Source organism: Hemiscyllium ocellatum, chromosome 6, assembly GCF_020745735.1.
Source record: "Hemiscyllium ocellatum isolate sHemOce1 chromosome 6, sHemOce1.pat.X.cur, whole genome shotgun sequence".
Classification (NCBI taxonomy): domain Eukaryota; kingdom Metazoa; phylum Chordata; class Chondrichthyes; order Orectolobiformes; family Hemiscylliidae; genus Hemiscyllium; species Hemiscyllium ocellatum.
Window position 1 is genome coordinate 100,897,097 of NC_083406.1, and position 21,786 is coordinate 100,918,882.

Below are 21,786 nucleotides of genomic sequence, written 5' to 3' on the forward strand. Positions count from 1 at the left end.
ATCATTATGTTTTTCATTTATAGACGTTGTACTAACCTTCCTTTCAAAGGATTCCAAGAATTCCCTGGAAGAAAAACAGAAACTGCTGGAGAAACTCCGCGGGTCTGGCAGAATCTGTGGAGAAAAAAAAAACAAATGAATGTTTCGGGCCAGTGACTGTTCTTCGGAACAGGACCGGGAATGTTAACCCTGTGAAGCCCACATCCCATGACAGCAAATAGTTTTGAGCACCTTTGCCCATTTGTCTCTCAAGTCCCTTCAACACCCTTTCTCCTCATTCAGCCTTCTAATCTAATCTTTAATTCCTGCCTTAACTATTAATCTTTGAAGTGAATTCCACATCCTCACAACTCAAAAATGTTCCCTCTACCTTCTGTTTTAAGAAGCTTCCATTTAATCTTGTATCTAGGATCTGTCGTCTATGTTGCTTTACAATCCCATGTGACAATTTCTCCTTGCCCTTCACCTGAGTGAGCTTATCCCTCACCTTTCCAAAATTCCCTGATGTTATTCTAGTTTTTGGACAGAATGTGTTTGTCCATGATTAGTTAGTTGATGTATTTCATTTCTGCCACATATTTAATTAATATAGCCATCAATGTGGCTTTCAAGTGAACTTTGAATGATTGACACAAACAGAAATTGCTGGAAAAGCTTAGCAGGTCTGGCAGCATCTGTGCTAAGAAAGCAGAGTTAACGTTTCAGGTTCAGTGACCTTTTGACAGAACTACCAATCAGTCCACTAATATTTGCTTGTGGAACAATGTATTAAAGTAAATATCTATTACTTATTTTCTATATATTATGTTTCAGGTACATTCATGGCTGAAGAACTGTACCCCTGTGGTGGTCAGCCTCTTTGTCTCTTCCACAAACTACAATAATTCCCTTCGAAATATCCTGGCTGGAATCTGTCAGCAAATAGCAATAGGCTACCACAAATCCACGCAGATATATACTGACAACATTGACATATTAGTTAACTGTTTTATTAATCTTTTAGAAGAATCGTCAGAACAGCATCCCTTGACCATAATGATAGACGCTGTTGACCAGATCTCAGAGACTCACAGTACCAGAGCCATCTGGTGGCTTCCAAAGTCTCTGCCACCATTTACCAAGTTAGTTATTTCTACTACTCTGAAGAAATATGAAATTGCACAAAAATCCATGCAGTTAAACCCCGATGCAGCACACTTTCTTGAGTTAAAGCCGAGAGAGAGACAGGAATGCAACAAAATTCTTACACAACGCCTTCGAAGTTCCAGCAGAAGGATTACCTCTGGGCAGCAAGTGTATATCAATGCAGCCCTGCAGCAATGTACTCTCCCACTTTTTGTTAACTTGCTTTATAGTGAGATGCTTTTTTGGAGATCGAATGAGGATATTGATGAGCAGACTTTAGGAAGAAGTGTTCATGACAGTATCAATCGACTACTCAAAAGACTTGAAAGGAGACATGGGGAGAGTCTTGTTTCCAGAGCCTTAGGCTACATAACACTTGCAACTTCAGGACTTGGTGAGATTGAACTGTTGGATATTTTGTCACTTGATGACTATGTTATTGAACATTATTGGCTGCAAAATGGCTCACCAGATTCTATGAAAGTGGCATATTATTCATTAGCAAAACTGGAGCAGGATCTAAGTGGGTTTTTAGTAGGAAGGCTACATAATGGCATAAAGTTGCTGTTCTGGACAAACCGACATTTTCCACTGGTGGTCAACAAGCGTTACCTCAGAAACATGGAGACTGTACAACAAATGCACAATCTTATAGTGGAATACTTTAGTGGCCGATGGTCCAGTGGCAGAGGGAAACCACTTTTCGTTACTATGTTGCCTCAGAAACCAAAAGAAGATCAACCAATGCTGTGCCAGATATCGGAAAGTGATCCTTTAATGAAGAGATATGTTGATAGACAGCAGCCTTCACAACCATGGTTTTTTCATTTCCAATCTTCTAACCCTTGCTCAGTCTATCCAAATCACAGAAAAGTTGAAGAATTGGCTTATCATTTGAAGAGATCTGGGAGACTCGGAGAATTATATCTAGATGTTATGTCTTCCTTTGTAACCCATCAAGCAATGATTGAAACTGGTCACTTGGTTCATCTAATAGCTGAACTGGAGGAAAATATATGGACAATAAATCGAAGAGAGATGAGGTTTTTGGCAGCAGTTCTGAAAAGTGCACATTGCTTACTGCGAGATTCTTCTGATCAGCTATCAATGGCTATTCAGATGAGCCTTCTACCACTTGTACACTGCTTCCCTCAACTGCTTAATTATTTGAAGCAGTCTTATCAAGACGGGCTGAGAAATAATGTTCTCGCTGTGCTGCACAGTCCAGTAATTACTGTGCCCGGAATATCTGCTGCTTTGTGTACCTCTGACCTCGCTGTAGCAACGGACATTATAGAAATTCACTCACAATCTCTTGTTCTTGTGACTCTGGAAAGTGGTGCGATACATGCTTGGAACCTCGAGGTTCAAGCACCTTGGGAACAAATCAGCACAAAAGGAGTTAAAGTTTCAGGAGCCCAAATATCAGATGGTGACCAATTCCTTGTACTTGCAACTGTCCACAGCACGATATTAGTGTATGACCTTGCTCAGTTATCCCTGCTTAATGAAATTGACATGAGAAGAAGCCATGATGACAGCACGGCAGGAATTCGTGGTTTTGCTCTTTGCAGCACAACTGCAGTAGTGTGGTTCGAGAACAGCACAGAGGTGAGTGTCTGTGACATTAACTCTTGCCAAACAAGCAAGCAGTTAAATTGCCCACATCAGATTCAATGTGTATCCTTTACTTTGGACAGAACATATGCATTGTGCGGACAGATCAAGAGTACAGTCACAATATTTAATATTCACACTGGTCTCCAGATAACTGAGATCGTCTTTGAATTTACTGAAGCATCTGTCTATTCCATTCTCCAGCCTGAATTCAAAGAGGAAATCTGTGTTGTCGACAAGATTGGGAACATATGTGTTTGGAGCATGGAAGATATGACTGAACCCCACCTCTTGGAAGAGATTGTTTGTACAGAGGATGAAAATGAAGTTCTTTGTGTTGAACTTTCTTCTTGCTCATTGTTATTGTGTAGGGCATCTTGCATTGAACTGTGGAACACATTGGGTTGGAACATATCAAACAAGTTCAAACCTCCTAAAGGCACGTCTTTTGTCCAAGCTATCTTGTCACAAGATTGTGAATCCATTATTGCTGTCATCAATGGTTCTCAGGCCTTATTTGTCTGGAAGAAAGAGACTGGACAATGTGTCCTAATACTTGAGAACAGGCTTGGTCCCCCACTGAGACTCTCGAAATGCTATAAGCAAAAGGCTTTGGTAGTATTTACATCAAAGGGTTTTTTGAAGTCATGGGACTTGGACTGCATAGATACAGCCTCAGCCATAGCAACAACAGAAAGGAGCATACACATTCTCCTTCCTTCCCAAGGAAAACATTTCTACACCTCTGATGGGACCAGCATTATATTCAAATGGAACCTGACTTTCTCTCAAATAGAGGCAGCCTTTATCCATGCTGACGATGTGAAACATTGTGCTCTTACAAGAACAGGAGCGTCTTTGGTAACTGCGGATGTTAGTGGCGACCTTTATGTTTGGGATACAGAAGCTGGTCAAAACCTGCACCGCATCAAATATGGCGATGTGACACAATTACTGATAACACCCAATGATCGCTTTGTTGTATCGATATGTGAAAATCTCGTGTCAAAAGTCTGGAAACTGGCCAAAGGGCACGTCATTTGCACTATTCACACATACTTAAAGAACGCAGTGATAACACCAGAAAGTACGTTTGTTCTTGGCCTTCACCAGCGTTTTCTCCTTGCTGTCAGCTTGTGGTCAGGAGCTGTAGTCAAGAGATTTGAATGCACTGACAAAGCTGATATTGTTGCCTTTCAGACACTGAGCAACTTTCCAGACTATGTCATGCTTGTCACATCCTGTGGAAACATTTATACCTGGAATATAATAGAAGAATCTCTCTACCGACAGGTCCAGCTCCCTGTGAAATTCCTTAGCCAATTAGATGTCTTTCAGGTTTCCAACGATGGGAAGATTGCAATGATTTCAGTGATCACTGAGAGTATCAGTGTTTTGGATATCCTCCATGGGAAGCTGAGTGTCATTAATACAGAGGGTGTGATCTTTAGTCAGCAACTGACACATGATGGTAAACATATTGTTTATGTGTGTTATGGACATCCCTGCCATTGTGACCATCATTCAAATGCAAAACTTAATATTGTTCGGACAAAGGATGGGAAACATATTGGAAGCTGCTATTTATGCAAAATTCCCTCATGTCTTGCTGTGTCGAAATACAATTTAAATATTTTTGTAGGATTTGAAGATGGGACTATTGGAATATACACAATTGTTGACAGCCCTGGTGCCCAGAACAAATTTAAAGGCCAACTGAGCAATGTAGGCAAAACTGAATACCCCCCCAAGAAAAAACACTGGTCATGTAAAAACTTACCCGATGCTTTTTGGGTGGATTTCCTCCATGAAGGTTCACCGTGATGATATGATTATTCATTCTGGTTAACAGCTACATGACCAATAAACATGAACCCCAATGCTAACTAATTCTGTCAATCTTTTACAATTGGTGGGCAATATGAGGTTTGTAATATTGCAGTTTCTTTCTAGAAAGCACAAACTGGAAGTGGGTTTCAGTTAGATAAGCTAACTATATTCTATAAAAAAAAGTATGAAGAATGATAGTGCAACCCTCACCAAACCATCGAAAATAGATCCTCATAATCCATCTCTACAATGCACAGAGATGGACTTTTTTAATGCACATAACATGGAGTATAAAGTATGCTAAGTGCCTTCCATGATAAAAACCAATTACAGCTACCTACTGTTACATAAACAACTGAAAAATAAGTCATGCAATTGTTTTCTATATGAAAATAGAAAATACTGGAGATATTTTTGTAGGTCTGGCAGTACTTGTAGAAAGAGTACAAAATTATATTTTATGTCTCTGATTTTTCATCTGAACTGAATATCTGAATCTTGATTCAGACTATGATTGTTTCTGTTGTGAGAACAATGAAGTAAGAATGTTTTGCATTTTTGACAGTGATGTTGTGAAGTTGACTGAACCAATACATCTCAACTCTCCCCTGAACCAATACATCTCAACTCTCCCCTGAACCAATACATCTCAACTCTCCCCTGCAAAAGAGAAGACTGCAACAATCTACAGCCATGAGTGCTGACTGGATGATCCATCTCAACCTCCTATGGAAATTCTCAACATCACAGTTGCCAGTCTTCATCCAGTTTGATTCACTCCTCCATGATATCATGAAGTGGCTAAACTGCAAAGGCAATGGGGCCCTGACAACATTCTGGCAAATATATTGAAGACTTGTGCTCAGGTTAATGACAAACATTTAATCAACCTGTTCCAGTACAGCTACAACACTGGCATCCTCCTGACAACATGGGAGGCTTCTCAGGTATGTTTTTAACCAAAAAAAGAGACAGATCCGACTTGACCAATTACCACCATATCAGTCTACTGTTGATCATTAATGAAACAACAAAGGTGTCATCCACAACACCAGTTCAGCAATAATCTGCTCAGTGATGCCCAGTTTGGGTACAGACAGGGCCCCTTAGCTCCTGACCTCATTTCAATCTTGGTTCCAGAGGAAGGCAGGAATAAGTGCTCTTGACAAAAAGCTAGCATTTGACTGAATGTGGCATCAAAGGAATCCTAGCAAAACTGGACTCTGAATCAGGGCAAGAAAATCTCCACTGGTTGCCTTCACACCTGGCTAAAGAGATTTGAACATAGGTCTCCTGGCTCAGAAGAAGGGACACTACCACTGCATGACAAGAGTCTTCTCCTTCCTCAGTATAATGTCTTTGTCCCAACCATCTTTAGCTGCCTCATCAATGATCTTCCTTCTATTAACAGTTCAGAATAGGGGATGTTTGCGATGATTAACACCATTCATGACTCCACTGAAACTAAAGCAGCCTCTTTCCAAATGCAACAATACCTGGATGATATTTGGCTTGAGCTAACAAGTTGTAAGTAAAATTCCCATCATGCATGTACCAGGCAATAATCATCTCCAAAACAAGAAAGAATCTAAATATCACTCCTTGATATTGAATGGAATAACCATCATTGAATCGACCATATTCAACATTCTTAATATTGCCATTAACCATAACTGAACTGGACTAGCCATACAAATACTGAGGCTACAATAGTAAGTCAGAGGTTAGCTCTCCTGTGAGTACCTCACCTTCTGACTCTCAAACTCTACAAAGCACAAAATGTGTGATGGAATACTGTCCATTTGCCTGGACAAATACAGCTCCAGCAACACTTGGGAAGCTTGGCCCCATCCATGGCAAATCAGCTGCTTATTTGGCACCAAATTCACAGCATTCAGTATTCCAACACCGACCCTCAATTCTTTTCGAATCTTACAAGAATGTATGAGTATTGCAAACATTGATTCATCTTGCATTATTTGTACAGAAGATTAACAATGAACTTTTATAGGATGATAATTATGTACTATGCACTATAATTAACAAATTTGGCTTTATATAATAAAGGTTTCAGTTCTGTGAAGGTCACTTTTGTTTAAGAGGTCAGAAAGTTATTTGGAACTATGACCTATATATATAGTTTCTGAGAAGTCTTGTGACTCAGTTAAATGCCTTGTAGAATACCTGTGGTATTGTTTGGTCAAATGTTTATACTTCTGCATTTATGACATATGGAGAAAACAGACTGGGGCCACTAGCTTATTTTTGACTTCAGTTCAGGAGAACAGTTTTATCCTAGCAGAATGATCAAGTTTTCACCATAGCCAGAGGGGTTTTAGTTAAGTTTGCAAGCTGTGAGAGTGTTTAGATAAGTTTTCCATTTATCACTTGTGGGCCGTCGAGGTTATGTCATTGAATATATACGAGGCTGAGATAGACAGATGTTTAATCGGTCAGAGAATCAAGGGTTATAGAAAAAGTCAGGAACGTGGAGTTGAGGATTATCAGATCAGCTATGATCCCATTGAATGTGAGAGCAGGTTCAAAGTACAGAACAGCCTACTTCTGGTCCTATGTCCAATGATCTTATAGGATTGGGAAGTTGTTAGTGGCATCAAAACCGGAAAAAGATGTAGGCCAGAAGAACAACACAGAAGTTGTAAAACTGTCTCAGCAGTTCAAAAAGGACAATAGAGAAGAGTCAGTTAAGAAAGAAATAATGACATTTCTCTGGAATTAAGTATCTGGAAAGGATATTGCTGGGAAACAGGTTGAAAGTTTGTTTTGCTGTTTATGTTAAGAACTTTCTAAATTACTACAAATATATAGATTTGTTTATTACTTTCTTTTGTGAAATAAACTTGTTCTTTTATTCTGGAACATTGGCGGCCTCGTGTGAATATATTCAGTAACTAACAACCATGACAAACAAAGCCTACAGTAAATTTATGATCCATTAAGCCATGTTTCATTCTGGGATCAGATTTGCACAGTATTATCACAGCTGGGATCATAGTAAGGTGGGGTATCTTGGCAAGAAAGGGATTCATTGGATTTAAAGAGGGTGCCTCCATTGCCTTCTGAGCTTGAGTTCCAAAGTCACATAACTCAGAGAAGAAAAGATCCCCTCGACTCTAAAATGGAAGCCCAAAATTTGAAACCGTGCTCCCTAGTTCTGGACTCACCCACAAGAGGTAGCATCCTTTCCATGTCTACCTTGTCAAGACCATTCTGGATCTTAAAAAATTCAATCAAATCACTACTTATTCTTCTGAATTCCCATGAAAACAAGTCCATCTTTTCCAATGTTTCTACCCGAGTCAACCTCCTATTCCAGATATAAATCTAGTAACCCTTTTCAGAACCGCTGCAATGGAAAGAGAAATAGAATTTAAACACTTTGATTTTCAGAGAAAGAGGGAATTCTGACAACATAACTTGAGAAGAAAAAGCTTACAGTAAAGGAGGAAAGAAAAGGTAACAGTTCAGAGGGTGGTTCTGATTCCAATTCCAATGAGGGAATTGATTGAACTTGAAAACCAATCTAGTTGCTAAACTTAAAATTCTGTATTGAGAAGGTACTTCACCTTACACCAACAATAGCTGAGAAGATGAAATGCTGAAAAGATGTTTGGAACTTAATTTTACAAAGTGTTTTGATAGAGCTAAGAATCTGTACATGCCAGTTTGTTAGAACACCTGATGAAGGAGCAGCACTCCAAAAGCTAGTGCTTCCAATTAAACCTGTTGGACTATAACCTGGTGTTGTGAGATTTTTAAGTTTGTTAGAAGAACAACTTGAACACTCAAATAGATGCTTGGTAATATGAATTACTGTAAAAACTTCAGAAACATGGTTAGTAAGTTTACAGATGACACCAAAATTGGTGGTGGTGTCAACAGTGTAGAAGGCTATCTAAGATTACAAAGGGATCTTGATCAGTTGGGCCAAAGGGCTGAGGAGTGGCAGTTGGAGTTTAATTTGGATAAATGCGAAGTGTTACATTTTCGTGAGATGAACAAGGGCAGGGCTTGCACAGTCATTGGTAGGGCCCTGGGGAGTGTTGTTGACCAGAGAGATGTAGGGGTTCAGGTTCATGGTTCTTTGAAAGATGTGTCACAGGTAGACAAGTCGGTAAAGAAGGTGTTAATTGCAAGATTCTTTTTAGATTTCTCACAAGGCAGGTTGACTCTGCTTAGTCAGGACATTGCTATGAGAAATGAATCACTGAGTGGCTGTTACCTTATTTGTTAAGTTAAAAGTGGTTCAACAGTTAAGCAGTTTCAATACAGGCAAGTGTCCGACACTGCAAGCTGAAGTAAAATGCCTAAATTGATTGATAGTATACTGGTTTGTCATTATCGGGACTATCCAGCAAATATTGTCCAATTGCAGTATCACATCTAACATTGGACACTCTGTGAGTTTCACAAGAGTGGAGCTGGTTGTGCGCAGTCAGTACCTTCACTCATTATAGTGTCATACAACACACAAACAGACCCTTTGGCCCAACTCGGCCATGCTGTCCAGGTATCCCGAATTAAATTAGTCCCATTTGCCAGAATTTGGGCCATATCCATCTAAACGTTTCTATTCATGTTGCATCTGTACAGGACATTGGTTGGGCCACTTTTGGAATATTGCGTTCAATTCAACCAGTCCACACCAAAGGTAATTGCCAACTAAACTAATCCCACCTGCCAGCTCCTGGCCCATATCTGTCCAAACTTTTCCAGGGTTGGGATATCAGGTTGGCATGGACGGGTTGGACCGAAGGATCTGTTTCCATGCTGTACATCTCTATGACTCTATTCTATACCTATCCAAATGTCTTTTAAATGTTGTAATTGTACCCACATCCACCACTTCCTCAAGAAGTTCATTCCACACGCAAATCATCCTCAGAGTAAAAATTTGCCACTTACGTCTTTTTTAAATCTCTCTCCTCTCACTTTAAAAATGTGCCCCCTAGTCTTGAAATCCGTATCCTAGGGAAAAGACAACTACTATTAACTTTATATCTATACCTTTCATTATTTTATAAACTCTACCAGGTCACCTCTCCATCTCCTATTCTCCAATGAAAAGAAGTTGCAGCCTGTCTAGCCTTTCTTGATAACTCAAGTCTTCCATTCCAGGTAACATCTTGGTAAATCTCTTTTGAACCCTTTCCAGTTTTTAATATCCTTCCAATAACTGGCCGTCAAGCACTCGGCATTGTTTTCCAGAAGAGGCCTCACCAATGTCCTGTACAACCTCAACATGACTTCCTAACTCCTAAAACTCAAAACAGTGAGCAACAAAGGTAAGCATGCTAACCAGGAATAAAAACAAAGTGTCTGGAAAAGCTCAGCAGTTTCTGTGAAGAGAAATCAAAGTTAATATTTCAGGTCTAGTGACCCTTCCTCAGGACTGATGGTAGCTGGAAAGGTGTTGGTTTATGTAGAGTCAGAAATGTACAGCACAGACCAGACCCTTCAAACCAACTTGTCCATGCTGACCAGATATCCCAGCCTAATCTAATCCCAGTTGTCAGCACCTGGCCCTCCAACTCCTTCCTATTCATGTACCATCCAGATGCCTTTTATATTTGTAATTGTACCAGCCTCCACCACTTCCTCTGGCAGCTCATTCCATACTTGCAGCACCCTCTGCGTGAAAGTGTTGCCCTTTAGGTCCCTTTTAAATCTTCTTTTCTCTCACACTAAACCTATGCGCTCTAGCTCTGGACTCCCCCAACCCAGGGAAAAATAACCTTGTCTATTTACCCTTGGCAAGTCCTTCATGATTTTATAAACCTCTATAAGTTCACCCCTCACCTCTGACGCTCCAGAAAAAACATCCCCAGCCTATTCAACCTCTCCCTATAGCTCAAATCCTCTAACCCTGGCAACAGCCTTTTAAATCTTTTCTGAGTCCTTTCAAGTTTCACAACATCCTTCCGATAGGAAGGAGACCAGAATTACACGCAATATTCCAAAAATAGCCTAACCAATGTCCTGTACAGGCACAACATGACCTCCCAACTCCTATACTCAATACGCTGACCAATAAAGGAAAGCATACCAAACACCACCTTCACTATCCTATCTACCTGCAACTCTACTTTGAAGCTATGAACCTGTACTCCGAGATTTCTTTGTTCAGCAACATTCCCTTGGAACTTACCATTAAGTGTGTATGTCTTGCTAAGATTTGCTTTCCCAAAATGCAACACCTCGCATTTATCTAAATTAAACTCCATCTGCCACTTTTAGCCCATTGGCCCATCTGATCAAGATCCCGTTGTAACCTGAGGTAACCTTCTTCGCTGTCGACTACACTTCCAAATTTGGTGTGAACTGCAAATTTACTAACAATACCTCCTATGTTCACATTCAGATTGTTTATATAAGTGACAAATAGTAGTGGACCCATGTAGAAGATAGGATGGGTGGAGGGAGGTAATGAGTAAATGATAGGCAGGGATACAGTCCAAAGAGAGAGAAGAACGGTTGGATGGACAAAGGAGTCAATAATGACCTGGCTGGGAGGGTGAATAGCTGTTAATGGAGACTCTTCGTGGTTAATAATAGGTAGTGTATAATGGCAGACTATGTGATAACTAGGCCTGGTGTGTATGATAGGGGTAGTTCAGGCCCTAAAATTATTGAAATCGATATTCGGTTGAATAGGCTCGGGCTGTTTTCCCTGGAGCATCAGAGGCTGAGGGGTGACCTTATAGAGGTTTATAGAATCATGAGAGGCATGGATAGGATACATAGACAAAGTTTTTTCCGTAGGTTGCGGGAGTCCAGAACTTGAGGGCATAGGTTTAAGGTGAGGGGGAAAGATATAAAAGAGGCGTAAGGGGCAACATTTTCACGCAGAGGGTGGTACGTGTTATGGAATGAGCTGCCAGAGCAAGTAGTGGAAGCAAGTACAATTGCAACATTTAAAAAGCATCTGGATGGTTTTATGAATAGGAAGGGTTTGGAGGGATATGGACCAGGTGCTGGCAGGTGGGACTAGATTGGGTTGGGATATCTGGTCGGCGTGGATGTGTGGGACCAAAGAGTCTGTTGCTGTGCTGTACATCTCTATGATTCTAAGTCCAGAGGACTGCAGGATGTCCAAGGAGAAAATGAGGCGATATTCTTCCAGCTTGTGCTGAGTTTTGCTGGAACACTGCAGCAAGCCTGAGACAAGAGATGTTGGCCAGGGAATAGGGTGGTATGTTAAATTGGCAGGCAACTGAAAGCTTGGGGTCTTTTTTTTGCAGGCAGAATGTAGATGTTCAGTGGTCACTCAGTCTATGCTTCATTTCCCCAATGTAGAGGAGATCACATTGTAGGCAGCGAATGCAGTGGATTGTGTAAAGTGCTTCTTCACCTGGAAGGTATGCTTGGGCCCTTGGATAACCATTCTGCCTGTGTGTGATGCAAACTTCAAAGAATTATGTACCTGCACCCACTAGGTTCCTCTGCTCTACAACACTACCCCAAGGCCCTACCATTAAATGTATAAGTCTGGCCAAATTCCTGATGAAGAGCATATGCTCGAAATGTCGACTCTCCCACTCATTGGATGCTGCCTGACCTGCTGTGCTTTTCCTGCACCACACTTTTGACTCTGATTTCCAACATCTGGAGTCCTCACTTTCTCCCACCTCCTGCTCGTTTGTTGGACCAAAATGCAATATCTTGCATTGATACAATCTATCAGATTTTGGGAATTCGTGTTTTATTTTAGATTTACGATCATTGCAGTTTACTTTGCCGCATCACATTAGATCTGTACGATTTGAATTGAAATGAACTACATAACCCAGAAGTCACCGCGTCCACTTGGAACCATGTGATCGATGGTGTTCATTCCCATTGGCGGCGGGACTCGAACCGGAAACAGTTGCTTGTTTAAATAACATCGGCGGGGGGTTGACTTCCTTTTTAGTCGCGGCGCCGTCGAGGAAAATGGCGGCGCAGATCTCGAAGAAGCGAAAGGTGAGCGGAGGGAATGGGCGCGGCGCGGGAGGGTGAGAATGCTGATCGGGGAAATAGGGAGCGGGCCGAGTGCGGGAGCGGACGCCGAGAGTGAGGGAGGTCGGAGCGAGCGCTGGCGGTGGCGGATGGAGGAGGATGGATCCGGATGGTGTCCCCTTACTCCTGTCTCCTAACATGGCGCCGTCTCTTCTCAGTTCGTGGCGGATGGCATCTTCAAGGCCGAGCTGAACGAGTTCCTGACCCGTGAGTTGGCCGAGGATGGCTACAGTGGTGTGGAGGTGCGAGTCACACCGACTAGGACCGAGATCATCATCTTGGCCACCAGGTAAAAGAAATCGGTCAATTGGACAAGAGCCATTTCTTGTAGCTGTCCCCCGGAGAGGCCTGGTCCTGGCTGGGCCTTGTCTGTGACTGACACACTGTCAACCTCCCTCCTATGGTGAAACCAGCAGTTTCTTCACGGCATTGGTGGTGTTGTCCCTGAGAAAGCAGGTTTGTTGGTGACTTGAGCGGATTGCACTCCACTGAGATACTGGTGTAGAGCAGCAATCTGCCATCTATCAGATGTTAAAAATCACAGGTTATCATCCAGCAGGTTTACTTGGAAGCACTAGCTTTTGGAGTGCTGCTCCTTCATCAATAAGCTATCTTGATGAAGATACCTAATAAGGAGCAGCGCTTCAAAAGCTATTGCTTCCAAATAAACATGTTGGACTATAACCTGGTGTCGTGTGAATTTTTTTTAACTTTGTACACCCCAGTGCAACACCTGCTCTTTCACATCATGTCAATCAGATGTTCAGCCTTTCTGTCCAGATGCTTCATTTCAAAATTTCACCAATGTCACATGAACTCTGCCTCAGTCAAGACTAATAAAATGGTTTCGAGTGTAAAAGCATAGCAGGTCAGGCAGCACCTGAGGAGCAGGAAAATCTACACTTTGGGGAAAAGCCCTTCATCAGAAATTCCTGCTCCTTGGAAGCTGACTGACCTGCTGTGCTTTTCCAGCACCACACTCAACTCTCATCTCCAGCATCTGCAGTCCTCACTTTTGCCTCATCAAATGGTTTATCTAGTAATTCTGTTATTGAGTTTTGTAGGAGCTTATGGACAGACAGGTTGTCTTGTGTCCCTGCATTACAACAGTGACTGAATTTCCAAAGTGCTTCATCAAGTCTTAAGCCATAAGACAATGGCCAAAGTAGCCCATTTGTCTCATTGTGTCTACTCTATTTGATAATATCATGGATAAATGATAATGCTCCACTCCTCCTCCCTGCTTTTTTACTTTTTTATTCATAGCCCTTAAATCCCTTTGATTAGAAACTTGTCTATCTAAAAATACTTATTCCATGAATTTACTATACTCTGAAAGGGGAAAAACTCACCTTGTCTATTTTACTTTGAGATTATGCCCTTTGGGTCCTGGATTCTCTCTCAGGGGCAAAAAAAAGCCTATCTGCATTCCCTCTGTCAAGCTACTAAAACTCTTATGTTTCAATGATGTTGTGCTTCATCCTCTTAAACTGAGTTCAAACTCAAATCTCCTTCATAAGAAAATCCCTCCACAACCAGGATCAACTTAGTGATGCTTCTGTGGCCTGCCTCCAATACCGATACATCTTCCCATAGGGTTTTCAGAACTGTTCACCGTATTCCAACTATGGCCTGACTAGGTTGAGCAAGACTTTTTTTTTGTACTGTTTCTTTTGCTTTCCCTATTGGGACTAGATACTAGCCTTTTGTGGTTTTTACATGGGGAATCCTAATTCTTTCTCTCCCAGCTTTCAGCAGTCTTTCCCCATTCAAATAACTGTCAAAGTGTGTAACCTCTCTTTCTCACATTATATTTCGATACTTTGGATCACTTGTCTTCTATTAACACGGATAGATTGGAAAGCTAATATTCTGGTCCCAATGCCATGGACACGTAATAAGTGGCCTTACGTGCAGTACCTTTATTGAATGTCTTTTGGCAATCTTGATATTTTGTACTTCTTGGTTCCCCTTTATCTGGTGAGGCCCCTTTCGGTCATGGCTGACCATGGGTTGCATCCTTCTAGATTTCTGCTTCCCTTGAAGCAACATCGCTTGTGACTGAAGAGACCAGTACAGGAGTGACCGTCTTGGTCACAGAGGTCACGTTTGTATGTTGTCGATGATCTGCTCAAACTGCTGCACTCCTTCCCTCGTGCCCACTTGTCTGCATCACTTCTTTTCCCCTGTTTTTGAGGTGTTGGTTCAGGGTGCTTCTCCATCTCGTATGGTCAGCTGCAAGCCTTTCCCAGGATGATGTCAAGCATCTTCATGTCCCTCATGCAGATGTCCTTGTTGTACAGTCGTGAATGTCCAGTGGATGCCCCTCTTGTCGCATGCAAGCCCTCCATAGAGAATATCCGTTGGGATGCTGCCATTCTCCATGCCGTGGGCGTGGCCCAGACAGTGTCGTCTCTGTTGTCTGAGCAGAGTGTACATGCTGGGAAGGCCTCCGCACGATAGGACTGCTGCGTTGAACACTGTCTTGCCAGGATATTCCCAGGTTACGCCAGATATTCCTCAAGTGGAAGGTGTTCAGTCTTCTCTCTTGTCTGGCATATGTGGTCCATGCTTCACTGCAGTACAGCCGTGTGCTTATGATGCAGGCATTGTAGACTGACCTTTTCGTCTTCGTATTTAAGTCGTGAGGAGAGCAAGAATTAGGGTTGCTTTCCGGATCCCTTTTACTTACCTGATTGTAACCTCTGCAAAGAACATTAAATTTGTCATGTATGATTTTCCCTTCATGATTAATCTGCTTGATTTTATGGTTTTCAAGGCTCTGCTATTAGATAATTTATTTAGTATTTTCTAACACTTCCCAATGTCATGTTAAGCTCACTGGCGTATAATTACCTTTTTTCACCTTTTTTTTTGATAAATGTTACATTGGCATTCCGTCATCCTCTGGGTCATTTGCAGAATCTGAAGATTCTTGCCGTGTTACTGCATGTGCATCCACTATCTTTGTAACTATCATTTTCAAATCATAGCGTGTAACTCATCAGGTCTAGGCAACTTATTAGCCTTAGCTTTAGGCCCACAAACAACTGAATGAGTAGAACATACAGGTGTAGCATTTGCAATACTGCCCTGATCTGAGCACATAAATTGATTTTTTTTTGTTCATGTGGTCGAGAGTACTTAATTCATGAATTAAACTGGTTACCTTTTCTTTGACATTCAGGGTGACTTGGCAGAACCATTTTGCGTGCCATATGTATTCCCAATTGCCATTTAATTTGTTTTTGGTACAGATGAAATTGCTGCTTATTCATTTGAAGATTTTGAGGTTCATCTTGTACTGTGCATTTTGAGATCAGTACCTCAGGTTCTAGTGCATTTAGTTATACTATTACTTAACCATCCTGTGTGTCAATATTGTACAGTATATGCTACAGCAGTTTGAAAAGAAGCCTCCGGGTTTGATGTTGAAACACTGTGGTTGTCTAAAGATCATTCTCCATACTCCATCTTGCTTGCAAATTTAATTTACATGACATGTTGTTAATGTTATAGATTGCTTTATAAACTTCAAATTATTTTGGATCGTAGTTCATCAATTTTTGCAATTGCATATCATTTAAAAATTAAATGTTGGAATTACTGTTCTTGGCAGCTTAACAATCTGAACAGTTCTTAGTTAAATTATTTACTTCACCATCACATTTTAGAAACCAATATTGATTGTTTACATGAACAATTTACCCAAAGTATAATAACTTCTGAAATGATTTATCAGGACTCAAAATGTGCTGGGTGAGAAAGGTCGCCGAATCCGTGAGCTGACTGCTGTTGTTCAGAAGCGATTTGGTTTCCCAGAGGGGAGTGTTGAGGTAAGTTACTTTTATTGGAGGGGGATGTTCTTTTCATACTGTGGCTGTTTTTATTTTGTGGCTATGCAAAGGTTGTGGGAGCAACAGTCCTGTTTCTCTTTCTCTCTCCATTCTTCTTTGCCTGCCCCAGGTCATGGTCACCTTCAGTGATGATGCTTGATGACGAGTCTGATGGGATACGGTTGTGTTAGGATTCCTGATGCAGTTGGCACGTTCTGTGCTGCTAGTTTCAGAGCCTAGAACAGCCTGTCCCTTTTTTTTGATGACTTAGAGGCATTTGTCTGAGAAGGATTGATAAACATGATAAGCAAAAACTCCTGAGAGAGGACTACTCAAATTTTAGTCTGAAATTTGCCTGCATTTGAGCTTTGTGAAACTCCAGTATAGTTTGCATAATAAGTCTGTCAAGTGCCACAGTTTTGGATAGTAATTTCCCTGAATTGAATGGCATTTTCCCAGCTGAGCTGGTCTTCTCTTTTTGAATCTGACTTATTTGGATGCAGGTTATTTTGAGATGCTGTGGTTTAAGTCAAAGCCAGAAACTGGCCAACAGCATCCAAATTGCGAAGTTCCCAGCAGCTCAAAGGTGCCTTATATCAGTGTTTCCTCTAATATTGCTTTGGCTGCATGGGCTGCGGAGATCCATGCATGGCAACAATTTCCAAAACTTGAAGTCTAATTGTTCAGACCCTTGCCGTGGCTGCATATTGCCACACAGCTCCGACATGTTGCTTGTTGTACCAAAGTCAAATTTGGAAATACGCAGGACTGGGCTCCAACTAAGCCAAAATTGTAGTATTCACCTGTTTGTAACGTTGTTTATGGGGTTATGGCTGTAGCAGCAATGTTAATATTTTCGTTTTGTCTGGGTTTTTTTTCACAGCTTTATGCTGAAAAGGTTGCCACCAGAGGGCTTTGTGCTATTGCTCAGGCAGAATCTCTCCGATACAAGTTGTTAGGAGGTCTGGCAGTACGTAGGTAAGCTGAAGGTTTTGATTACTCAAACATTTGTTGTAAATACCTCTTTACATCAGAATTAAGTGGAATGAGAAATGGAGACTTGAGGCTAAAGATGTCAAAATAAACTAATTTTGAGGCAATATGTTTTGAGCATTGTGGCATTTTGCTGAAAGCATTGTGTGAGCAGATATGAATATTACGGTACAAATTTAAAGCAAATCTAATCACTTCAAACTAAAGGTAAGCAAGTGTAGCACAAGTTGAAAGTTTGATCACAATACTTTCTCCTGGAAGGTTTACAGAGTAACCTCATTATCCGAAGGACACGGGCGGGGAGTATTTCGTTCGGTTAATCAAATGCCAGATAATCGAGATCCCTCTGTGTACTTTGATGTCAAGTCTGAGCCAAATTCTAAACTTAAACTGCAATCCTATTGACTAGTCACATCACTTTGTCTTGTAAGTGAAGCCTAATACTGAGTTTATTGCCCACATTACAGCACTTAGTTATGGACCATTTTGACGTATTACTGAACTTCAGTGCATTAGTGAATCTTTGTCACTAGCTAAACCAAAATCTGTGACTTCGAGTTTCCCACCCCAGGGTTTGGGATCAGGCTGTGTATTTCTCCCTTCCCCAGGGTTTGGGATTGGGCTGTGTATTTTCCCCCTTCCCCAGGATTTGAATAATTTCTTTAAACCTAATTGAGTAGGTTTTCTGATGCCTGAGATCCATGTACAGCTTGTAAAATCAGACCAGAGTACAAGTGCTATCAGATTCATATGTTTTCTGCTTGATGCAGTAATTTGAGAAGCTGTATGTGACTTCAGCATCTTTGGGATAGTGAATATCAGTAAACAGTCAAATTGCTTTTCCTAATCCTTGGCCTGTGAACTGTACTAAAGTATGACAATATGCAATACAATTTTGCATAATGTTGAACTTGGCAATAATATGTATGTAAGTTAGCTCACTGATTTGTTTTCAGATGTTCTGTCACCATAATAGATAACATCATCAGTGAGAGCCTCTGGTGATGTTGCATGGTTATCATCAAACTGAGCTACAAATCTCAAAAATCATATCCTGAGTTTTATCTGCATTCATTGGGAACAGTGGGCAGTGTGGCTGAGTTTTTAGTGCAAAGAACTCATTTATGAATTGCCATTAGAAGGGCAAACCCTATTCCACAACCTGGTTGAAAGCATTTTGGACCTGTTTAAATACACTGACTGCCTGCCTTACATCTCAGCACCCCATGTGGTGCAACATTTGAGGACAGACATCCTTTAACTCGAGGAATAGGAAATGCAGGAAATCACTTAATAGGTTCTTTGTGACAAACCGCACCTGATGGATGATAGACTTTGAGTCATTTTGGCAAGGTCATAATGCTTAACAGGAACGTTCTGTGAGCAGCTAACTTTCACTGTGGTGTCTCAGTTCAAGTCCCTTGTGGAAAGATGCAAAATATGCATCACGTGACAGATTTAAGAGACAAACTAATTGCTTTGAACTCAGCGAATGATTGGTCACTTGGTACTGTTGCTTTGTTTTCTAAGTACATGAATGGGGAGAGAAAGGCATTCTATATGAAAAGAAAAATTACACTCCTTTAGAATAAATATGCTAGTCAATCCTGTGTCTGGTGGTTTCTTTTCAGACACTCATCACCCTGATGATTATTTTTGTTATCAGTTGTTCAGAGGCTTTTTGGGTTGCTATTAAATTGAAGACATAAAAATACACTTCCCCTCTTCCATAGAGCCTGTTACGGTGTTCTTCGCTTCATTATGGAAAGTGGAGCCAAAGGCTGTGAGGTGGTGGTTTCCGGAAAACTCCGAGGCCAGAGAGCCAAGTCCATGAAATTTGTTGATGGGCTGATGATCCACAGTGGTGACCCGGTGAACTACTATGTGGATACAGCTGTGCGACACGTACTGCTAAGACAGGGTGAGTGAGGAGTTTATATAAAGTTATCCTTGCTCAAATGCATTGGAAAAGGGTTTCACTGCTTTTAGCATGTCTAATATCTTGCTTAAGTGCACTTCATTTGTGTGCATCTGCTGAGTAATTGTGATTAGATGTTGTGGCTGGGATATCAGTCTAGCTCCAATCTACTCCCTTGCAATGTGTAGGAGACAGCAGTGCCAGATTTTTCTTCTGCTGTTTCAACCACTCATTCAGCTGTATGAAATGATTCCGAGTAAGCAGCCAGCCCTTCTAATAGTGCCTTTACTACTGCTTTATGCAGCATATTTAAATTGATGTTTTAGTGTTATCCTTGATGGTTTCAGATCTATTCTGTTCTAAAGGTGGCTTTCTTCGTTTGCAGGTGTATTGGGCATTAAAGTTAAGATCATGTTGCCATGGGACCCAAGTGGTAAAATTGGACCCAAGAAACCTCTGCCTGATCATGTCAGCATTGTTGAGCCCAAGGAGGAGATCTTGCCAACTACACCTATTTCAGAACAGAAGGGAGGCAAACCAGAGCAACCCGTGATCCAGCAGCCAGGGCCAGTTCCGACCGCATAATTGGTATACTTTCTTCTCCTCTAACTATGTCTATTAACATCCTTATTCAGTCAAGTCAGAGCAGAAATTTCGAGCTTCTCTTTGTTATGGAATGATGATTAGAAGCACTTTCATTTAAATTGGATAAACTATCTTTTGAGATTTTGTTCACAATTTTGTTATCTTTGCTTCCAGTTGGAGGCATGCTTCCCAGTTGTTTACCAATTAAAGCAGTTATGGATTAAACTTTGTTTGAGAATTGGATTCCCTAAAGTAGGTTGATTCTGAATTTAATAATTCAGGTTGTTCATGAGTTCACTTTATTGGTCAAAATGACCATGAAATCCAAGACAAAAGTAAATTGCTGGAGAGACTCTAGGTTAAGTAGTGTCTGTGGAGAGAAAGCAGAGTTAATATTTTGGATCCAGTATCCTTCAGAACAGACTACTACACCTCTGTAGTAGTTTTTCTGAAAAAGGGGCACTGGACCTGAAATGCTAAACCTTTCTGGATTGTGGATGCTCACACTAATGGATGTTTTGCAAGCATCTGTTCCAAGTAACTGGATTTAGATTCTTGGATATTCATATGATGGTTGACCAGTTAAGTATTTTAGAATTTGCCAATTTTTGTTTTCCAGTGTAACTAGCTTGTTAATGTACGATTCCTCAGCTCTTCCCTCTTTGAAGTAGGGAAAGGATTACCTTAGGGTTTAATTTCAGAAATGTGTTTATAAGAATTGATCATGGTGTTTTCCTAGCCTCCACAGCCCAAGGTTGGTGTGAGGCAAGTGAACTCCTCTCATTTGGCATCCTGCTGATCTTTGTTTTTAAAAATTGCTCCTTCAGTGATGATGATTGATGACGAGTCTGACGGGATTTGACCTGTCTCAGGGTTCTTGATCCAGTTGGCATGTTCTGTGCTTCTGAATTTTGGATCCTGGCTGGTGTCCCTTCTATTGATGACTTTGAGGCATTTGTCTGAGGAGGTTGATAATTGACACCTATGCATCTAATTTACTAGTTTTCTTTGCACCTAATTCGTGCTTTTTCTGTCTCTACAGGTGTACCAGCATTGAAGAACAATATCTAATTTTCTGTATATGTTCAAATAAAACAAAGGGAAAAAAGTTGCTTGTTTCATGTGAAGTATTGCGTGTTCCCAGACAGCCTGCAAGTAGACTTGTCCCGATGTCAGTGGAGGCTCATTTGATAATGCCCTTACCGTTTAAATTTAGTGATTTGTGTTCAAATGCTTTCCATGAATTTTCTATTCAGGGAAGACTTTATTTGCATATGCATGATTTGGAGTAGAAATGTTATTACATTGCACTTGAATGAAATTTGTAAATAGTGGTATGGGCGTGCGTTCAACACTACAGGGGAAAGTTGCATTGATCCCTGTGAAGAACAGTGATTATTCTGACAGATTTAGTGTCAAAATTTCTGCTGACTTCATCTTTCCTGTATTTATTACAGCCTTGATTTGATCCAACCATAGATGAAAAAGCTGTCCTTGAGCTGAGCATAATTGCCCTTGCCACACTGGTAACTGCCACCTTGGTGTTATGAAGGAATCCTGGCAAAAGTGTAATCGTGGAGAACTCCACTGATTAGAAATTTACCCATACTGAAAGACGTTTGTTGCAGTTGTTCAAGGCTAATCACCTGACTCCATGGATACCCTTGGGACAGTATCTTAGTCCTAGTCATCTTCAGCTGATAAATCAACTATCTTCTGTCCATCTCATGGTCAAAAGTAGGGATGTTCCCGACTCAGGTGACTTGACTGTGTGGAGTTTGCACATTCTCCCCGTGTCTGCATGGGTTTCCTCCGGGTGCTCCGGTTTCCTCCCACAGTCCAAAGATGTGCAGGTTAGGTGAA

The 21,786-nt window shown here is 41.1% G+C and overlaps 2 protein-coding genes and 2 non-coding genes across 5 annotated transcripts in view; all 4 read left to right on the plus strand.

The window, feature by feature from the left end:
• Positions 1-7,452, plus strand: part of LOC132816510 (NACHT and WD repeat domain-containing protein 2-like) — a 43,126-nt gene extending 35,674 nt beyond the window's left edge. For both annotated transcript variants that reach the window (XM_060826195.1, XM_060826196.1), the window contains exon 7: positions 814-7,452. In XM_060826195.1, coding sequence (XP_060682178.1) covers positions 814-4,566 — 3,753 coding nt within the window. In that variant the 3' untranslated portion in view covers positions 4,567-7,452. The remainder of the gene's footprint in view (positions 1-813) is intronic.
• Positions 7,453-12,476: 5,024 nt separating this feature from the next.
• On the plus strand, positions 12,477-21,065 carry rps3 (ribosomal protein S3). Its single transcript, XM_060826815.1, has 7 exons — positions 12,477-12,555; positions 12,750-12,880; positions 16,334-16,427; positions 17,311-17,405; positions 19,154-19,341; positions 19,724-19,926; positions 20,966-21,065. Exons 1-6 carry the CDS (start codon positions 12,526-12,528, stop codon positions 19,921-19,923), a joined length of 738 nt encoding a protein of 245 aa, XP_060682798.1. The 5' UTR covers positions 12,477-12,525; the 3' UTR covers positions 19,924-19,926; positions 20,966-21,065.
• Positions 16,569-16,717, plus strand: LOC132817004 (small nucleolar RNA SNORD15). Its single transcript, XR_009644840.1, has one exon. It is a non-coding gene; the product is annotated as a small nucleolar RNA SNORD15 (small nucleolar RNA).
• On the plus strand, positions 20,745-20,891 carry LOC132817005 (small nucleolar RNA SNORD15). Its single transcript, XR_009644841.1, has one exon. It is a non-coding gene; the product is annotated as a small nucleolar RNA SNORD15 (small nucleolar RNA).
• Positions 21,066-21,786: the final 721 nt, after the last annotated feature.